Genomic DNA, 21,067 nt, shown 5'->3' with positions numbered 1-21,067 from the left:
TATGAATCCTAAATAATTTGCTTTCTCTTGTCAACAAATGTCAGCATTTTGTCATGTACAATGAGAAGAAGTGCAAAGGAATTTAGGTCCCTACAACATTAGTCATATTGCTCTATTATATTCAGTGAAACATTTCAATAATTTTTTCCACTAAGTACATCTGCATTCCTCAAAGAATAATGTTATCGAGTTAGACATGAGATAAAGTAACCAATAAATAGCTAGGTTAACAACATACGCTTCCGGCTCCTGAATCAGAAAATATATTCATCTTTTTATGATTGTTTTCAACTAAAATGTACTTCACCGAAAACCAGAGCAAGGCTGAATAAGGATACTCTGCGGAAAGAGGTAATTTACCTCTCAAGGACAAGCACTCTTCTATCTGTGAAAAGAGTCTGAAAAGCTCAACATGCTTCAAGAAGGATTTTCAAGTTTGAGATGCATGAAGTGAGCTGTTTTTGCTGCTAGGGTAAATAGACATTTCCTTTTCGTCTTATATATGACAGTGGCAGCATATATATTGTCTTGTAGCTTCAGGCAGTCCCCGAGTTATGAACGGGGCTTTTCTCACCCCAGAGGACGGAGCGGCGGGACGCCCAGATACGCTACGGTCCCGCCGCCCGCGTCCTCCGGGGCGAGAAAAGCTGCTCCGCATCTCTCTGGTCTGCTGGGGGAGGGGGCCCCCCAGCAGACCAGGGAGACGCGGAGCAAAGCCGCGGAGGATGCGGGCGGGACCGCGGCGCGTCTCGGCGGTCCCACCACCCGCGTCTCCCTGGTCTGCTGGGGGGGGGCGCAGCTAGTGCGTCCCCCCCCCCCCGCCAGCAGACCAGGCTTTTCTCACCGACGACGCCTGGGATAGAGCAGCTGGGGCGCTGCCGGGTTGGTCCCACAGCGCCACTCCTCGGTGCTACTGAACCAACCCGGCAGCACCCCAGCTGCTCTGCCCCAGGCGTCCCCAAGTCAGCCACTGCTGAAACTGACCAGTGGCTGACTACAGGAAGCCCGAGGCAGAGTTGCTCTGCCCCGGGCTTCCTGGAATCAGCCGCTGATCAGTTTCAGCAGCAGCTGACTTGGGGACACCTGGGGTAGAACAGCTGGGGTGCTGCTGGGTTGGTCTCCGCAGCGCTGAGGTGCGGCGCTGTGGGACCTACCCGGCAGCGCCCCAGCTGCTCTGTCCCAGGCGTCCAAATTCAGCCGCTGTTGAAACTGATCAGAGGCTGATTCCAGGAAGCCCAGGGCAGAGCAACTCTGCCTCGGGCTTCCTGTAGTCAGCCGCTGGTCAGTTTCAGCAGCGTCTGAATCTGGACGCCAGTTCTGACTTACATACAAATTCCACTTAAGAACAAACCTACAGTCCCTATCTTGTACGTAACCCGGGGACTGCCTATATATGAATAATCTGTAGTTCTGTTCATATTGCATTCTGGTTCCAAAGGTTGCAAAATGGCTATTTATTATTTGTGTAACAATAGTGCTTGGGAACCCCAGTTATGTGTCTTGATGCCATTGAACAAGGTGCCATAAACACGATTTCTGGAAGAACACGAGGCAATGGGTGAGTACAGACAGACGTGTGGAGCATACATTAAGAGTGAGACAATACTAGTCAGAATGATAGGCAGCGATCTCAGGATACCAACTGGCTCACCATTGTTAATATATTTGTAGGCATTGCTTCAAATTAGAGTGCTTTAATAAGGGATCTGAAGTAAGACACTGCAGATTAATCCTTCTAGAGGTGCAGAAGTATTCAGTGATGAAAGACTCTATGGAAAGTTATTGAAAATAGTGGGGTTTCATCTGTGTATGGATGCCATCAAAGATGTCAAACACTGTTTATGCTGCTTGAGATGATACAAGTAGGAGTAACTCACACAACTAGAATGGAAATATTTCAAATGGGAGAAAAGGCACATTTTCTAATTGTGAGGTTCATTAGCCAATCCAATGATCTGCCAATGATGATTGTTGAGATCCTTGTACTTGGGAGTAGACTAGATAAGAGACTTGGTATCTTTGTCCTAGAAGGTATAATCCTGAGTGGGTGGAGAACGCTGAACAAAAAATTTAGGTATTGCCACAATGGGACAGTCTAGTGGTCCATCCACTTCAGTATTTTGTCAACACTGTCCAGTGACAGATGCTTCTGAGAACAGGTGCAAGAAATTCTCTAAGGACAGTTATGGGATAAACTCAGTTCTAGCTATCAGGAGTGAGGTTAAGTTTGCAGCATATAGGCTTATATCTCTTTCCAAGTCTGCATTTATTTTGTACTATTTTCTAAAACTCTTGTTATCCATATGAAACCTACTAAGCTCTTGATCTTTGTTATATCTTGTGGCAATGAGTCCCACAGGCTAACTGTGCATAGTCTGACAAACTATTTAGGCTCATCGAATGACCCTATGCTCTTGTGTTATGAGACAGGGTGCAGATAGGACCCAGATCTACTTTTACATCACCAGGAAAAGGCATAAAATCATCTCAAATTTACTTGTCATGAGATCCACTGGTGAATTTTGAGCACAAGCACCATTTCAGGAGGTCAGGGGTAGGGTTAGGTAGCAGGACACTGCTTGGTCTTGTTTTCCTTCACTTCACTATTGAGGAAAGCATACAGCTTGCATGCATTCCTCTCACTCCTGGCTGATGAAGGGACGGGGCAGAGGAGTAAGTGATGCAAGCTATGTACTTCCCCTTGTTCTGTGGTAATGAAGTGAAGGGAAAGAAGAGCAAGCAGCACCCAGGTATGAGAGGTTTAAGCCCTCCCTTCCCTGTCAAAATGGTATCATTGGCTCTGAATTACGTGGGGCTGTCAATCAGGGGGTTTTAAACTTTGGGTTGCTGCTCATAAGAGCAAGCCGTTAGCTGGCCACGAGACATGTTGTTTACCTGCACCCTCTCTCATTGGCTGTGGATCACTGTTCATGGCCAATGGGAGCGATTACTTGTTCTGTTCATTCCCTCCAAGGCACCAGGCGTTGGCCACTGTCCGAAGACAGGATACTGGGATACTTGGACATTTGATCTGATCCAATATGGCTGTTTTCATGTTCACCTTGACCATTTGTAAAACTGTTCCAGTGATTAAGTACCCAAATCCAGGCTTGATGACAAGGTGGGGTAAAGGGGGCAGTTTCCCCAGAACCCAGTGATTCAAAAGAGGCTTGGGCTCCTGGCTGCTGCCACCATTGCAGGTGTGGTGGCACTCAGAGCCCTGGGCTCTTTAAATTGCTGCCAGAACACCTCGTAGTATACTCCTGGTGGCTTTGAAGGCTGCAGGAAGGGCTGGTGCAGTGTGCTCTGGGTGGTGCTGAAAGCTGGTTACCCCAGCCATGCCCATTGGACCAAGGTCCTGCCCCTTCCAAGAACCCAGGCTATGTCTACACTGGCGGGTTATTGCGCAAGAACGGCCATTCTTCCGCAGAGCATCCATACTGCCCGCCCGCTCTAGCGCAAGAAGATTTACAGTACGGCGTGGAAAGAGAGGGCTTCGTGCGCAAGAGCTACAGTCTTTTTTAACAGGTGCACGTTCTCTTGCGCAACAGCTCCCATGCAAGAGGGCAGTGTGGATGCATGGCAGGGGTTTCTTGCACAAGAAAGACCTATGGCTAAAATGGCCATCAGAGTTTTCTTGCACAAGAGAGCATCCACACTGCCATGGATGCGCTTGCATACATAAGAACATAAGAACGGCCGTACTGGGTCAGACCAAAGGTCCATCTAGCCCAGTATCCTGTCTACCAACAGTGGCCAGCACCAGGTGCCCCAGAGAGGGTGGACCGAAGACAATGATCAAGCGATTTGTCTCCTGCCATCCCTCTCCAGCCTCTGACAAACAGAGGCCGAGGACACCATTTTATCCTCTGGCTAATAGCCTTTTATGGACTTAACCTCCATGAAATTATCTAGCTTCTCTTTAAACTCTATTATAGTCCTAGCCTTCACAGCCTCCTCTGGCAAGGCGTTCCACAGGTTGACTACATGCTGTGTGAAGAAGAACTTTCTTTTATTAGTTTTAAACCTGCTCCCCGTTAATTTCATTTGGTGTCCTCTAGTTCTTCTATTTACAGAACTAATAAATAACTTTTCTTTATCGGCCCTCTCCACGCCACTCATGATTTTATATACCTCTATCATATCCCCCCTCAGTCTCCTCTTTTCTAAACTGAAAAGTCCCAGTCGCTTTAACCTCTCCTCATATGGGACCCATTCCAAACCCCTAATCATTTTAGTTGACCTTTTCTGAACCCTTTCCAAGGCCAAAATGTCTTTTTTGAGGTGAGGAGACCACATCTGTACACAGTATTCAAGATGTGGGTGTATCATAGTTTTATACAGGGGCAGTAAGATATTCTGGGTATTATTTTCTATCCCTTTCCTAATAATTCCTAGCATCCTATTTGCCTTTTTGACCGCCGATGCACACTGTGTGGAAGTTTTCAGAGAACTGTCCACGATAACTCCAAGATCTCTTTCCTGATTTGTCGTAGCCAAATTAGTCACATGGCAGTGTGGATGTGTTCCTGCGCAAGAGTTCTTGCACAAGAACACTGGCACAAGATGTTCTTGCACAATAACCCACCAGTGTAGACATAGCCATAGAGTCAGCCCTCTCTTATCTTGCCCCAGAGTCTTATACCTCTGCTGGCCCACATCATTGCAAATTTACATCCCTCTTTAGTCTGAATTTGTCTAACTTCAATTTCCATACATTGGCTTGTATTATACCTTTCTCTGCAAGTCTGAAGAGATTATACATTTTTGTTCCCTACATTGTAACCTATACATTGTAATGAAGTTACCCCTTAATCTTCTCTTTAAGATCAATAGATCTTTCCTTTGATCACTGTAAGGCAGGGTTTGTAATCCTTTCATTATTCTTATTGCTCTTCTCTGATCCATCTCCAATTTATCAACATTCTTCTTCAATTTTGGGGTTCAAGTTCCCTGCCCACTGCTATCTGTCACCACCCCAGAAATTGCTGAGATTCTCTTCCTTTAGTATAAAATCAGTATAATTTTTTCAAGTCCCCTCCATGCACACCGGTAGAGTGCAACACAACAGGCTGAATCCCTTTGACCTTTAGTGCCTGTTTATCAAGGCCCTGTAAAGAAAAGAGATCTCTTTCAATCTTGACAGTTGGGTCTGTCCTCGTTCTGACACCTTCTTTCTGCCTTTTATCAAGTTAGGAGAAATTAATCAGTCCATAAGTAGACTATTTCCTCAATCAGCTGACTCTGGGGAAACTCTCTGTGATGAGAGTGCTGAGCCATTGATTGGAGCTCATTACCCCAGCACAGGGCACCAGAAATAGATGCAGTGATCCAGAGGTGCTGGCACTGAGGTAAAATATTTTCTCCACTTTACCTGAGATTCCTCTCTTCATACATACCATTAAGTCTTTTGGCTACAGTATCACATTGGAAGCTCATGTTCAGCTGATTTTCCACCACCACTTACAGATCTTATTCAGTCACTGCTTCCCAGGACAGGGTCTTCCATCAGGTTATGATGGCCTGTATTTTTTGTTCCTCTACCCTACACTGTGTGTTATTTGCAAACTTAATCCATTACGATTTTATGGTTTTTTCCACATCATTCATAAACATGTTAAATAGCCTAGGAGGACCAAGAATAGGTCATCATGGGACTTCTTCAATGATGATTCCCTGTTTATAATTACATTTGGAGACCTATCTGTTAGCCAGCTATTAATCCATTTAATGTGTGCCATGGTAATTTTACAACATTCTAAATTTTTAATCAAAATTTCCTTTGCCATAATGAGGTCTAAGTACATCACATCTAGATTGTTACCTTTGTCAGCCAAACTTATAACCTTATCAGAGAAAGATAAAGTTAATTTGACAGGCTCTATTTTCCATAAACCCATGGTGATTGGCATTAATTACATTACCCTCCTTTAATTCTTTCCTAATCATCTGTTTAATCATTGCCTTGCTCATGATCAATGTCAGACTCACAGGCCTGTAATTACCCAGGTCATACTATATAGCCTTTTTAAATATTGGCTCAGCATTAACTTTCTTCCAGTCTTCTGGAATTTCTCTGGTGTTCCAAGATTTACTAGAAATCAACATTAATAAACTAGCAAATTCCTCAGCCAGATCTTTTAAATCTTATAGGAGCAATTAACCAGACATGCTGATTTTAAAAGTCTAACTTTTGTAACTTATGTTTACCATCCTCTTGAGATACTAGTGGAATGGAAAGAGTTGTATTGCATGATATGACGATAACATCTGTCTTTCCCAAGCGCAGAACAAAAATGTTTATTGAACACTTCTGCCTTTGCTGTGTTATTATCGATTGCTGTAATATTTCCATCTAGTAATGAACCAATACCATTATTAGGTTTATTTTTCTATCTAATATATTTTAAAAACTTCCTTCCTCTTACGCTTAAAGGAGATGTCCATGCATTTATCTGTGGGTCCCTTTGCTCCCCTTATCAATTTTTGGTAATTCCTACCATCTGACATATTTACTACTATCATCTTTCCTTTTCTTTCATTGGTTTCATATACATATTTATTTTATAGCTCTAAATCAGGGTGTTTTTTAAACCAATACAGCCTTCTTGCCCTATTGTGGGATTATGGCTTTTGGGGAACCTAACAAAGTATTCTTAAACAATTTCCAATTATCATTCATATTTTTACTAATTAAATCCTTTTTCCCAGATGACTTGGCTCGTAATTGTTTTCAGCTTTGTTTTAATTTACTTTTATATCTTGGTCTGGACTTCATGATACTTGCACATCATAAGTATGATCTAGTTCTAAATACTTGTGCCTAAGCTACCAATAATTTTTAGATTTGTGATCTATTTGTCAATATGAAGACTAATAGAATTTCCTGGATTGGATGAAACACTTATTGAGTTAGAAAATTGGTCATCTATAACATTTTAAACTGCAGTTATTTGAAGACTATTTCTCATAACATATAATGGAAGGTTTTATCCAATCTTATTTTGTACGGTAGAATGAAAGCTTTGAAATTATTTGTATACTCATACCACCTATGGAAAAATTAACTACAAATACCAGGAGAATTTTAACATAGGACTCCTTCAAACCCACTCCAGCACAGCAGTGATTAGCTTTTGTACCCAGGCCAAAATACGTTCTGAAGAATTTAATTTTTGCAATTTAAAATTCCCACTTATTTCAGGTGTAACAATTTCTATGTCTCCCTGGTAAAGAATGGCTACTGTGTTCTACCCCAGAGATAATTGTAGGTGAGTTTGTGGGTGAAAGTGGTTTTTATATCTAGGAAGATACTCTACTTAGGTAACAAAAGTTTTTAGTCAATATCTAAAATGTAAGGTTATTTTTATCTAAGAACAAATGGAATGGGCCCACCCTTAGAAATGAGTAAAAAAAAAAAAAGACTATTGCAGGGGATGATAAACAGCCCCATACTCTAGGGCTATGTCTACACTCGTGGCTTCTTGTGCAAGAAATATGCAAATGAGGCTAAGCATGGAATATCGCCGAGCCTCATTTGCATATCTAATAAGCTGCCATTTTTGCAGAAGAGGCTCTTGCACCAGAAGGAGCTGTCTACACTGCCCCTTCTTGCACAAGAAAAACCCTCTTGCGCAATGCCGTTATTCCTGAAAATAATCAGGATTTTTATTTTTAAAATAATCAGAAAAAAGAGGGTTTTTCTTGCACAAGAAGGGGCAATGTAGACAGCTCCTTCTGGCGCAAGAGTCTCTTCTGCAAAAATGGCGGCTCTTTAGGTATGCAAATGAGGCTCGGCGATATTCCACGCTTAGCCTCATTTGCATATTTCTTGCGTAAGAAGCCACGAGTGTAGACATAGCGTAGGAGTGGAGATACCATTCAGCCTGAATGTGCATATAATCACCATGCCTGGTGAAAGCACAGGATGCTAAAGGGCTCAATTCTCAGGTTTCTCAGTGTTTCTAGTTCAGTTCATTTTTGTGATGAAGGAGTGTAGTAAAGACATCTCTTGAAGGTGCTTCCCCGATGAGCAAATAATTACAAGTTGGACCAAACAGAGTCCAAGGAAAGAGTGCTTGCAAATGTGCTTTCTGACCTCACATGGGGTTTTTCAGATCCTGCCACTTCCCATTGAGTTCAGTGGAAAGCCTCAGTGGGAGATGGATGAGTCTCCAGAAGGGTTACCCAGTAGTCCAACAAGAGGGAGTTTTAACATTACATTGAATTTCAAAGCTTCCTTCAATTTTCCTTCTAATCTATTTCTCCTAAGATTCTTTTCTAGTCCCCCAATACTGTCCTGTTTTCACCTCTCCCCACAAAGAGCCCCTTTCCATATTCAAAGTTATTCAGGTGCAGAAAGGTGTGAAGATGGCCTCCCTTTTCATTGACAAAACTCAAGCAGGTGGAGAGGAAAAGTATCTAAAATAAATGTAAATAAATTACAAGATGCTCCTTAGTGTGAATATGTGGACTTAATCTCCCTTGGAATTAATTCAGTGGAAAGGAATCATTCATTTGGAGTAACAAGGTAGAGAGTGTGAGGAAACTCAGATAATCATGTTTATGTTGTGGCTGAGAAACAGATATCTAGGCACATCAGTACAACCAGCCAGACCATAGAGCTCTGCAGGACTGAGATATTACCCTGTCATCATAGGTCATAAATGTATACCCTAGCTGGTGAAAATCCTCTCTTTTTAGCATACTCTATAGTATCTTAAAATGCCATATATTGTGTTAAAAGATAAACACACTGAGCTCTGATCAGATTTTGAACTCTAACCATATTGCAGTGCATTTTAAGTGGGAATCAATTATTGACTTGGAATTTCCTTTTTCTCCTCTCCTTCCCCCTCTTTATATATGCTAGAAGATTTCTCTGGTGTTGCTCAGTCTTTAATTAAATATTTGTGTTTTGGAAAATAAAATGAAAGTGTCCATGCTTCATTTAAATCATTGCTCTGGGGATGACGGGTTCAATATGCAGGCTGCTCCAGGGAGAGAGGACAACCCCAGCCCTCTCTCACCACAGCAGTTTGGGGCTAGATGAGAAGCACCTTTCCATAGTTGCTGCAGCTCCAGCAGACACACAGGAGTAGGGGTGCATATTCCCTGATTATGGCAGGTCCAGGTTCCTCTGCTCCCTTCTCTCCCTTGTCAGAGTGAGGAATTCACAAATGTATTTTCCCTTCACTTCCTGATGAAGGGGAACAGCCATATGAACAGTGGGGAGCTTCAATTCCCCCACTCTCCTGAAAGGGCAGGTGAAGGGCTTAGAGCTGGGGCAGTCCCAGAGGTGGAGGAGGTGAGTCTCCAGCCAGCCCCCTTCACCTATCTGGTGATTCTGTCTCTTTTCTGTATTTTTTTTTGAGAAGCAATCCCATTTTAGGCACTCTCCATTTTCCTGTCACAACCAAATCTTTTCCTTGCTTTGAGTTAATGATAAAAGGAAGCCATATACTGAATGTGGTGGTCCTAGCTCTTGCTGTTTAGGAGAAGGTCTTGAACAAACACAGACAAATTCTCTCAAATATATAGGATATACAAAATATGAATGTATGCATGAAAAGCCATCTAGAGAAATAAAGTAAAATTCATCCACTGACAATAAGGAATAAACCTAGCCTAAAGCAACCATCTATGAACTAAAAAAAGTAGAGATAGTAACTGGCTCCAGTTTTATAGGCATTCCCAATAAGCCTGTTTTGGGGAAGAGAAACAGGATGTCTTGATTCAGCTGTGGCTTGTTTGGTCTCACTCTCCCTGCCATTATTAAAGCCTCCCTTCAGCAGCTGGGAAAGAGTTTGAGCATTAAAGTTAGGGCTAATGGCTGTTTTATCTGTTAGACCCTCCCCCAAGCATTTCCTTGGCTGGCTTTTGTCTGAGATGTATTTTTTTCTCTGTTAGAGGGACTTGTCTATGCTGTTTTATTTTTAATTTTTTAAGGTCTATTCAATTTCTATGCAATTTGGGCTATGTGACTTTTTTTTTAAATGGAATAAATGCTTCAACATGGGCTGGTTATAGGAGTGGGGCTGCCTAAAATGCCAGAACACTCCTGTACAGCATGCGATTTCAAAATACTGCGTTAAGTCAGATACTTTTAAAATATAACTTTCAGGCTAAGAATGCTTGTTTTCATACTAAATCAGGTTCCTGGAATGGAAATATGATTTATATAGATATCATATATTGCTAATGGAACTATTTTTAATTAGGGGTTTAGCATGACTGATTTTTCCAGACTTACTGGCTGCACAAGAGATGAGTTGTGTAGGAAATTTGCTCCCTGTGACTAGACAGCCTTGCGCTGTTTAGATTGTATCACCCAAAAGAAATGTAAAAGCCCATGCATGCAGAATGAGGGCTTAGCTTTAAATAAAGTTTGTAAGGCTGCATAAAGAGTAGCAGACAGCTAACAGTTCTGAAATGGAAGACCACTCACTTTTGTTTTAATAGGCATCTCCTGCTTAATAAATCTTCTGAGAACAGCACGCGCCTTAGCCTATTTTGCCACAGCTGAGTGAAGAAAGGGACCAGTGACTGTGTCGCTGCAGAGCCTATGCTAAAAGCACTGCTTTCTTTTGTAGTATAGACTTTTGAACTGCATATGCCTCTCACTCATAGGCTGATACTCTACTGCACTTCCTGTTCAGAGTTTATAGGGAAACTTGCAGAACACTTGTCCTTAAGTGGCCAATTTGTTTGCTTTATCCCTAACTTTAAACCTGGACTACATCTACACTGGCAGCTTCTTGCCCAAGAACTCTTTTGCGGAAGAGTTCTTGTGCAAAAACTCTTCCACAAGAGAGCGTCTACACTGACATGTGCTTTTGCACAAGGGATGTGCTTTTGTGCAAGAGCATCCATGGCAATGTAGATGCTCTCTTCCGCAAGAAAGCTCTGATGGCCATTTTAACCATAGGGGCTTCTTGCGCAAGAAATTCATGTTTCCTGTCTACGCTGACCTCTTCTGGAAGAACTCTTGCACAAGAGGGCTTATTCCTCGTGGGGAGAGGAATAACTCTTCCGGAAGAAGCCCTGTTTTACAATGATGTACTGTAAATTTACTTCTGGAAGAATGTTCATGCAGTGTAGACAACTGGCAAGTTTTTGCGGAAGAACGGCTGTTCTTTCGCAAGAAGCTGCCAGTATAGATGTAGCCCTGGTGTTTACTTCAGATGCTGTTGCAACATAACAGGTTTCATGAACACAGGTCAAATTGGACACGATGGCATTGGCCTAGGCCAAACAGCACAATGGTATGGTTTCTCCTGGAAGCTGGCACTCAGGGTGATCTCCCAGCTGGCTTGGACACTGGGCAAGCCCTTTACTAAGTGCACAAGTGACTGCTTTCATAGGGCCAAGTTATTTTGCTCGGTGTTGCATTTCATAAATCTCCAGAAGCTGGACTCCTGTTGTTATCTGGGCATTTCGGCGTTCATTTAAATTGCAGTAATTTTTAGCCACATGGTTGCAGATAAAAGCTTGAAAACATGACCTGAAAGAGCAGAGGCAAATCAGAAGAACCTACATATTACTGTTTTTAAAATTTCCGAATTTTTAAAGCTGATCTCATGGTTTTTGAACATGTGACTTGGCACCCTGGCTTACTCACATCAAAATCCTACAGAAGAGTTTTGCTTCAGTAAGGAGTGAGTTGAAGCTGGCCATGCTTTGTAGGGTGTGATTGATACTTCTAGCTCATGTAGTTTAAGATTCCTCAGGTTTTGGTTTCAGATTTTGAGGCTGGCTCATACAGGAGGCAGCAAGGATGACATTTGCACACACACATGCCTTAAATTAACTATTTCAAGCCATATTTAAGCACCTGAGTTTGAAAATGTTCCTGGGTGCCTTCTGAAAAGGGCTCCATCCCCAGAGGAGGCAGTGAGGTGGAGGGCATTCAGCCCCTTTCAGGAGCCACTGTGCACAACACTTCCTTTCATTTCCTGAGCTTGTATTTCCCACATTCATCTCCCTTTGGGCATGTTAAATGAATCATTTCACATATTTTTTTCCCCACTAAAATATTCCTTCATCACATCAGTCCAATTTTACACCAATGTATGCTGAAATCAGAGGCTTTGCTACAGCATAATACTGGAGTAGCAGTATGAAGAATCAGACTGTCATGATTTTTATTTAGCACATTTGATGAGGTTTTTTAAAACGTTTTGTTATACTTTAAAGTTTTAATTTTTTTTACATAAATACATGCATCTGCTTTATTCTTTTCTCTGAGGGGCTTTTAATGTTCTGACCATCCACTTTTAAGACTCATTTCTCTCCATACCATTGAATACTATGTAATTTAAAAACAAACAACACAAAAGCATTTACAATTCTTTCAACCCCTTTCTTGCAAACTTCCATTATCTCCATGTTTCCATAGTGATTTCCTTATTTTTATATATTGGAAGAGTTGGGCTCTTTCTTTGATTTATGCACGGTTTCAGTGTATAATTGAAGTGAGGAGAAGCTGAGATTAGGAGACACAACAAGGAACACAAGATGATGCAGTGGTATATTAAAACCAGCCTGTTATTAAGGTTGCCTGATGTTATCCATTATAAGACCCTGTTTTTAGTTGCTTATAACTGTTTTGACTGAAATTTTTCAAGTGTCTGCATCAGGCTGTTTTTTAAGTTTCAGCCAGAATGGTTTAACCATTTGTGATAATGAGGCTAGAGAAAAAAATATATTTTTTCCATTTTAAAAGAGAACATGGGCAACCTTTTTTGAAAGCCCTCGTACCCTCAGGTTCGGAGTAAGGACTTAGAAATGTGGCAAGGGTTGGTCTTTGTGTCACTAGTGTGCCTTTTCCTGTCCCTCTGAAAATCCAGTCAGATTTTCCAAGTATAAATCCTTGGAAAATTATAGTTTACACATGATCAGTAGAAATTTATTAGGCTTAAGCAGCGAAAGTCTCCAATAATTCTGTCTACACTGAACATTTTCCAGCTGGGAATTGAACAGGACTTTCCCTGCAATTGCAGATCTGACCATCTGTAGGCTATCTGAATATATAAACTACGCTGTCCAGGACCTTCCCACGGAGCCTAGGCATTGTGCGTGAGGAAGATGCCTGATCTGAATGCAGAAGGGACTAAAGCTGGATCATAGGGAAGAGCAGATTTGGACAAACATCCTGGCTACGACTAGACTGGCATGATTTTCCACAAATGCTTTTAACGGAAAAGTTTTTCCGTTAAAAGCATTTGTGGAAAACAGCATCTAGATTGGCACGGACGCTTTTCCGCAAAAGCACTTTTTGCAGAAAAGCGTCTGTGACAATCTAGACGCAGTTTTGTGCAAGAAAGCCCCGATCACCATTTTTGCGATCGGGGCTTTTTTGTGCAAAACAATATCACGTTGGCTACACTGGCCCTCTTGCGCAAAAGCGTTTGCGCAAGAGGGCTATTGCCCGAACGGGGCCAGCATAGCATTTCCGCAAGAAGCACTGATTTCAGACAGTAGGAAGTCAGTGTTCTTGCGGAAATTCAAGTGGCCAGTGTAGACAGCTGGCAAGTTTTTCCACAAAAGCAGGTGCTTTTGCGGAAAAACTTGCCAGTCTAGATGCAGCCCCTGGGAGTACAATTGGGACAGGTTGGCCAAGGAGATTGGGACTGAGAGCTGGGGTGGGGAATGTGGGGAAGAGAATAGGAGCTAGTAGTTGTGCAGAAGACTAGGATCAGAGGAAAATGCAGGGAAGAAGACTGGCCGGGAAAGGAGAAGGGGACTGAGAAGCACTGAAATAATGGGAAGATATTGCGGCAGGGAAGGGAGATAAATAAGAAGGAGTCAAGGCATGGGAGGAAAATTGGGATTGACTGGGCAAAGAGACTGAGACTGTAAATTAGTGTGGGGGAAGTGGGCCACTGAAATTGAACAAGAAACTCTGAAATTGGAGAAGCTCAGGGAGGGAGACTAGGACGGGAAACCAGTGGGGATGGAGAATGTGTGTGAGGTGACTGGTGGCCAAGGCGCAGGAGAGAGAAATTGGATGAGAAACCAGGAAAGGGGTAGTGGGAATGGCTGAACAAGGAGGTTGGGATTGGGAATTGGGGGAGACTGGCACAGGGAATCTGGAGTTGTTAGAGTAGGATTTGCTCAAGAAGCCCTAGTCACTAGGGAGTTATTTCAAAATAACCCCCCCCCCCATTTGAAATAATAAGTGGAGCATCCACACTACCCGTTTTTTCCTGCAATAACGGGCTGGTTATTTCAAAATCATATTCCTGCTTTCCTTGGGGACTAAGATTATTTTGAAATAGTTATTTCAGGAGTTATTATTTCCAATTTAGTTATTCTGAAATAATTTCCTGGTGTAGACATGCCCTAAGAGAGTCTAAGAGTGGAATGACAAACCTGATGAGTGAAGACTGAGATTAGGTGAGGAGAATCGGACAGGGCTTAGAAACCTGGGGTGGGAAAAAGCCTGAACTGGGCTGCAGTAGGATGAAACATAAGAACAGAAGAGGCCAAAGCTTGGAGGAAATGCACAGAACAGTCTGTGCCTCTTAAAAAACACTCTCCCCTGCCCCCCAACTTGGAATGGAACCAGGAATACTAAATCCTGCTATTCCTCAATTGTATTTATGAAACCCACTTGGAAAGTGTGTGTCTCACCCTCTAGAGCTGGTCCACAGAGGATGACAACCTACAAATGCTATCGGTTCTTCCATTAGCTCAAGTGGCAGAGTTCTCTCTGGTGAATCTAATGATTCCAGTACCACTGATATTCCACATGGGTGTCAAAATGACACCGCATAGTGGAATTTCTCCTCCCCTCCCCGGTTTGTTTTTAAACTGGGAAATTACATACAAACTATGCTAGGAGAACAGTAAGGCTGCAAAGTCAAGCACTTAAATGTTAGGAAATGTCAACATGATGATTGCCCATGCCATTGTAATTTGGCCCTCTTGTGCATATGCATAATGATGCTGTATTTAATTACATGGTCACATATTATTTTTGCTATGAATAAACTTTAAGCTCTCCAGAAATAAGGTATCAAAAATCTAGAACCATGTTTTGCCCTGACTTACACTGTGTACCCATTCATTTATTGCAGTAAGGTACAAGCCAGTGACAATTTGACACCTCAGTATAGTGAATTAAAGTAAATGCTACATTATTATCCTAATCTTAGTCTAAGTGCTGGTCTGGGTCACAACCCCTGCAACTGTGATAGCACAAGGGCTTCTGTCAAGTTGCTCATCCCTAGAAACAATGTCCTGAAAAGAGATTGGGAACATAGAGTCATGCCTTCCCCATGCTCTCCTCTCCTTCCAGATGCCAGAGGGTGTATGCTGCACCCCCTAAAGGACTGTAGCAAATTACCCTGACCCATACCAGTCTGCCCTGGGAGTTCCAGGAGGCAATGCATCTTCCCGAAGCAGAATGACTCCAAATACTCCCCCACCAGTGCTGTTCCTTCACATTTCTTGAAGGCAGCACCATGTCTCAATACCACCAGTTAACCTTGCATGACTCGGAGTGTTCTAAAGGCTTGATTCTGCCATGATTCCACAGCAAAAACTTCAGCTGAAGCCAAAAGGGGTTTTCTCCCACTGGTCTAGGACTGCCTAGCATTAGACCCTAACATTCCTGCTGTATAACTTTATGGAGTTTAGATTTTATTGAAGACTGACACAGGATTAGTTTTGCAACAACTTCAATAAGGGTTTAGGTGTATAAATCCAAGAGCACAGATGGATTCAGATTCTGGTCTCACTTTAACCATAACTCTGAATTTCAGAGTCAATCTAGATAGGAAGGCTGGCTAGGGCCACTCATCTGGGAGTTGAGCACTCACGTCCCAGTTACTTGGCCTTTCTGTGCCTCCCTTTCTGCAGACAGACCTCCTGTTACTTTCTAGGAAAACAAGAATCAAATCACTGCCTTAAAAAAATTGTTTTTTTATTACAAAACAGAAGATATACTTGATAAAGCATACCTGATTGCTAGGTGGTACAGAGCAACTAAGTAAAACAAATTAAAACACAGAGAAAATCTCTGGGAACAACTCTCGGATGGTGAATGTGGGAGGGGAGGCATGCTATGGATTCACACAGAACAGTTCAAACCAAACCACAAAAATAAAGAAAAATACCCTAACTGCGACTACATACATGTTTGCCTTTATTTACTCATAATCCATTCCAGATTCAGTCCACCTCCACGCACTGAATTCCTTAGAGGCATGGTAGTCCTGCCTGGGTTTAAATCCATCTGTGTCTCTCAACTGCTGGTTTAACTCTCCCACACAAAGAAAACAGGCAAAGTATCTTATACAATTCAAATTTCAGCACTCTAACCTCATTGGTTCTTCTGGCTCCCTGCCAACAACCTTGCTGGCTACCTGAGTTTAACCCTTTAGTCACTTGGTGCTAGCCAGTACTCCTCCTGTCCATCACAGAAAGCAAGCACTCCACTTTGTGGCCCTGTCCAAACTCCACCCCTGCTCTGCCCAGGCTCTCTGCACTGTCTCCCTCTTTTCTTCTCTTCCCATCCTTGTTCATTCCTTCCAGCCAAATCACTGATCCAAATGTAGCAAATGACATTTGAAAAAAACTGCACTTTTCCAGAATTTATTTCAAAAGAAAATGGAGCATGTTTTCCACTGCATGCGAGATGGTGAAAACTGGACATGCAGAAGGCACCTAATTAAAAGCACTAAATTTGAGAATAAAAAAACTGTCAGTCACAGGTTTTTTGATATAACCTGAAGTTTGTCAGAGATGGATTTGCAAAAACTTTCTACTAACAGCAACTCAGCTATCCTGCTGAATATCTTAAATATTATGGCATACATGATGCAGCTCTTCTCTGTTTTACATTTTCTTAATCAGTATTTCTAAACTGATTTTAGATTTTAAATGTAGTCTTAAGACTTCATACAATAATCATTCCAGATTATTACCTATCTAATGCACTGAAAAAAGACATTATTTTAAATTAATCAATCAGAGTGGTTTAATGCATTCATAACAAAACTCATTGATTTTAGAAAAAGGAAAAACTAATTTATTTTGTGTGATCTCTATAACAATACACATGAAATTTCACCATATGTTTATGTTAAACTTGTGGTCTGCATCCTGCTCTCTATGCTTGCCAATCCCCCGCTTCCCCCCACCAGCTGCAAATGATGATGTCATTCTGTCACGTGGCAGGAAAAACTTTTATATATATATATATAGAGAGAGAGAGAGAGAGAGAGAGAGAGAGAGAGAGAGAGAGAGATGTTTCAAATATTTTAGGCATAACAAAGCATTGTATATCTTAAAAACACACCGATCTTGGTGGAGGTTCTCTTAAAATTAATTTTTCAAATAGTCAGAAATAAAGAAAGGAACACCCGTTTGTCCAGGTAAATAGAAGAAAAGGGATGTTGTCTCGTTAAGGGCTTTCATCAATAGTGGTGGGGTGGGGTGGGGTGGGGAAGTGAAGAGAGAAAAAATAAAGCCGCTGGAATGGACAGAATGACTTTGGAAGCCAGTTTTTGTACTACAGTAATTAAAATTAAAACGTGTATCTTAGATAAGTGTGCTCTTTCGAAGACTTTATTTAATAAAAGGATTTGTCTGAAGAACAATTTTTAGATTGTGCATCTAAAAATCTATGCAAGGATTTTTTAGAGATGTGATTTTATACTCTTCAGCAACAAACTAGTGAAATATTTAAAGCAAATTTTAAACTGAGGTTCTGAAGACGATGGATGGACGATGGATCGTCTATAGCCAAGCCCTTTGATACAACCGCATCTGCTCTAATCCCACTGACAGAGACCAGAAGCTTCAGGATCTCTACCAAGCATTTATAAATCTCAACTACCCACCCAGAGAAATAAAAAAGCAAATTGAAAGAGCCAGACGAATACCTAGAAACCATCTACTTCAAGACAAACCCAAGAAAACCAACAATTGAACACCACTTGTCATCACCTACAACCCCCAACTTAAACCTGTCCAACACATTATCAATAAACTACAGCCTATATTGGAACAGGATACCATACTCAAAGAGGCTCTGGGAGACAGACCCATAGTCTCCTATAGACAACCACCTAACCTCAAGATGATTCTTACCAACCACCACAGGACATACCACACTAATACCAACCCTGGTACCTTCCCTTGCAACAAACCCCGTTGCCAGCTTTGTCCACATATTCATTCTGCTGATACCATTATTGGACCTAACCAAGTGAGTTATAAGATCAAGAACACATATTCCTGCGCATCCAGAAATATAATCTATGCTATCATGTGCCGAAAGTGTCCGTCTGCTATGTACATTGGACAAACATCTCAGACACTTCGCCAAAGGATTAATGTCCACAAAACAGATATCAGACAAGATCACAAAGAGAAAACAGTTTCTTGCCATTTTAACCAGAAAGGACACTCTCTCAATGACTTAACCACCTGCATTCTGCTACAAAGACCTTTTACATCTGCACTTGAAAGGGAATCCTCTGAACTGTCATTCATGTTAAAATTCGACACTTTCCAACAAGGACTTAACAAACATTTGAACTATCTCACCCATTACCAAGATAGTTTCCCCAATTATCACCTCTAATACCATTAACTCACAAACATCCCACTCTCCCTACCTCTAATATCATCAATTCACAGACACTTACCTTCCTTCCTTCCCCCCCCCCCCTGCATTCCCCTCCTGTTCTGCAATGTGATTTGTCCTTTTCATATTTGTTCATTTTTTTTAATTGTATCCTTTGGTATATATGGTTGTGACTACTTTCTTCCACTATTTGATCTGAGGAAGTGGGTCTGGCCCACGAAAGCTCATCATCTAATAAACCATCTTGTTAGTTTTTAAAGTGTACATTGTCCTGCATTTTGCTTCAACTACCCCAGACTAACACGGCTACATTTCTATCACTAAAACTGCACCATGTTGGATGTGAGCTGCCTTTAATCAGTCTTTGCTTATGGCTTATTTGACATTACATTATTAAAGGTCATATACTCAAGTGGATAAAAATATTTGCTTCAAATGGCAGCTGGCATTTTGAAAGTAATTATTTCTGTATCCTGCAATCCTAGTTTGTAAAGTGAACAGTAGCAGTAAATGTTTGCTTTACCTGTTGACCGTGATAAAATACAGCTAACAGGAACATCGCCATCAACAGCAAGGACGCCTCCTTTGTGCCCAGGAAATCTGTTCTGGAAAAAACAAACAAACAAAGAAAAACATTATTATTGATCAATCAGGTATGTCTACATTGCAGGCTTTTTGTGCAAGAGCGGCCTTGCGCAAAAACTTGCGGAGCGTCTACACTGCACGAGTGTTCTTGTGCAAGTAAATTTACAGTAAAGCATCAGAAAAGAGGGCTTTTTGCACAAGAGTTATTCCTCTCTCCACGAGGAATAAGCCCTCTTGTGCAAGAGCTCTCGTTCCATGATATTTAAATCCCGGGCTTCATTTGCAACTTCGAATGACTACTTTAACCACCCTAGTTCGAACTAGGGTGGTAGTGTAGACATACCCAGAGAGTGTGTTGTGGTTTCATGATCCTCTAGTTTGCCCTGGTCTTGATGGCGTTTACAATAGTCTAGGCACTATTCTGACTCTAGCAACTCAATGACCCCAAAGGATCTGTGACATAAGTTAAGGTGAGCACGACACACTCTTGCTGCACCCCTAGAATGCTTCGTTGGCCTCCAGCCCCCCTTTGCTCTGTACCAGGCCCAGGGGAGAGTACATAGGGTAGGGACTCTTCTATGATGGCTTTAGGCCAGTTGAGCTCTCCTCTCCCTGAAGGAATTTTCATCTGGCTATATACAATCAGAATCTGGCAGCCTTTTGCTGGTGGAGCAGTGCAAAAGATCTGGAAGAGTGGAGAGAACCTGGCCCTATATATGGGATTATGACCTACAATTCTAGCTTCAGCCATTACTATTTTTGCATGTGCTTAGCAGCTTCAATTCAAGGACATCAAAACATCCTACACACATTGGCAAAACCTCCCAACACCCTTTTGGGGGGAGATCAGTATTTTATCCATTCCACAGCTAGCTACTGAGAGGCACAAATAACGTATGTGACTTGCCTCAGGTGTCAGGAAGTCAGCTGTAAAGCCAGGACCCCGTGACTCTGACTTTGTCTTCTACTCTAATGACTCTCCCTACCTGAGACAGTGGAAACATGGTAATAACATTGCTAGTTCCAGCTGAGAAAGTGATTTGAGTAGAACACCAACTCAGAACTGGAGGATTCTATTCCTGGGATTGCAAACGACTTCCAGACACCTGAGGCAAGTCACATAATTTCATTGTGCCTCTCATTTGAATTCCAAGTGGCTGTTTGATTAGACGATGCTGAGTCCCTGTTTATTCACTGATGATTAATACTCACATAGATAGGTTTTGTTCACACAAATATCTGGGGAATGTCTGATATTCATACACAGTTTCTCATAGTTAAAAAGTGAAGAAGGGGATCTGTATATGAATAAAAGAAGACATGATTCATAATTTCTTCTTCTCCTGCAGTTTTAAATCCTCCTGTGGAGACTCATTTGACTAAGGTGAATAATTAGAAACCTGAATGACAAACAGCAGGCCAATTAAAAGAAAAGGATTGTGAACAACCCATAACTTAAACAAGCACATTTTCATCTATTTGAGCAATGACAAAGAGATTTGCAAAAATCAGCTATATTTGGAAATTATTTGTAAGCAGAAAAGAGGGTGAAATTTGTTGGGTATTTTGTTGATAGCAGATAACTTGAACATATCTATCTGCCTGCCTGTCATTCCATTCTATGGTAATTTTAGCATGGCAATAGAATGAATCCAGGTACCTAGATCATTCTTCATCTTATGTCACAGTGTTATAAATCAATGGTAACATGCTTTAATATGTCTTTTTTTAACCTCAATATACCATTCATTAGTTTGGCTCAAAATTCATATAATGAAGAAACTGAAGTCATCTGTGAAAAGCTGCCCGCTACTATTTCCTGATAGAAAATGAATATATTTTTAGTATGCTTAGAATACAGTGTCTTTTTGTAAGAGTAAGAAT

At 41.6% G+C, this 21,067-nt stretch overlaps 1 protein-coding gene across 2 annotated transcripts in view; it reads right to left on the bottom strand.

The window, feature by feature from the left end:
* Window positions 1-21,067, bottom strand: part of ADCY8 (adenylate cyclase 8) — a 214,533-nt gene that overhangs the window by 13,316 nt on the left and 180,150 nt on the right. For both annotated transcript variants that reach the window (XM_075920134.1, XM_075920135.1), the window contains one exon: window positions 19,122-19,203. In XM_075920134.1, coding sequence (XP_075776249.1) covers window positions 19,122-19,203 — 82 coding nt within the window. The remainder of the gene's footprint in view (window positions 1-19,121; window positions 19,204-21,067) is intronic.

The sequence above is a fragment of the Pelodiscus sinensis genome, chromosome 2 (assembly GCF_049634645.1).
Source record: "Pelodiscus sinensis isolate JC-2024 chromosome 2, ASM4963464v1, whole genome shotgun sequence".
In the NCBI taxonomy this organism is placed as follows: Eukaryota; Metazoa; Chordata; order Testudines; family Trionychidae; genus Pelodiscus; species Pelodiscus sinensis.
Note: the sequence above shows the minus strand (reverse complement) of the source record. Positions and strands in the feature narration are given on the sequence as shown.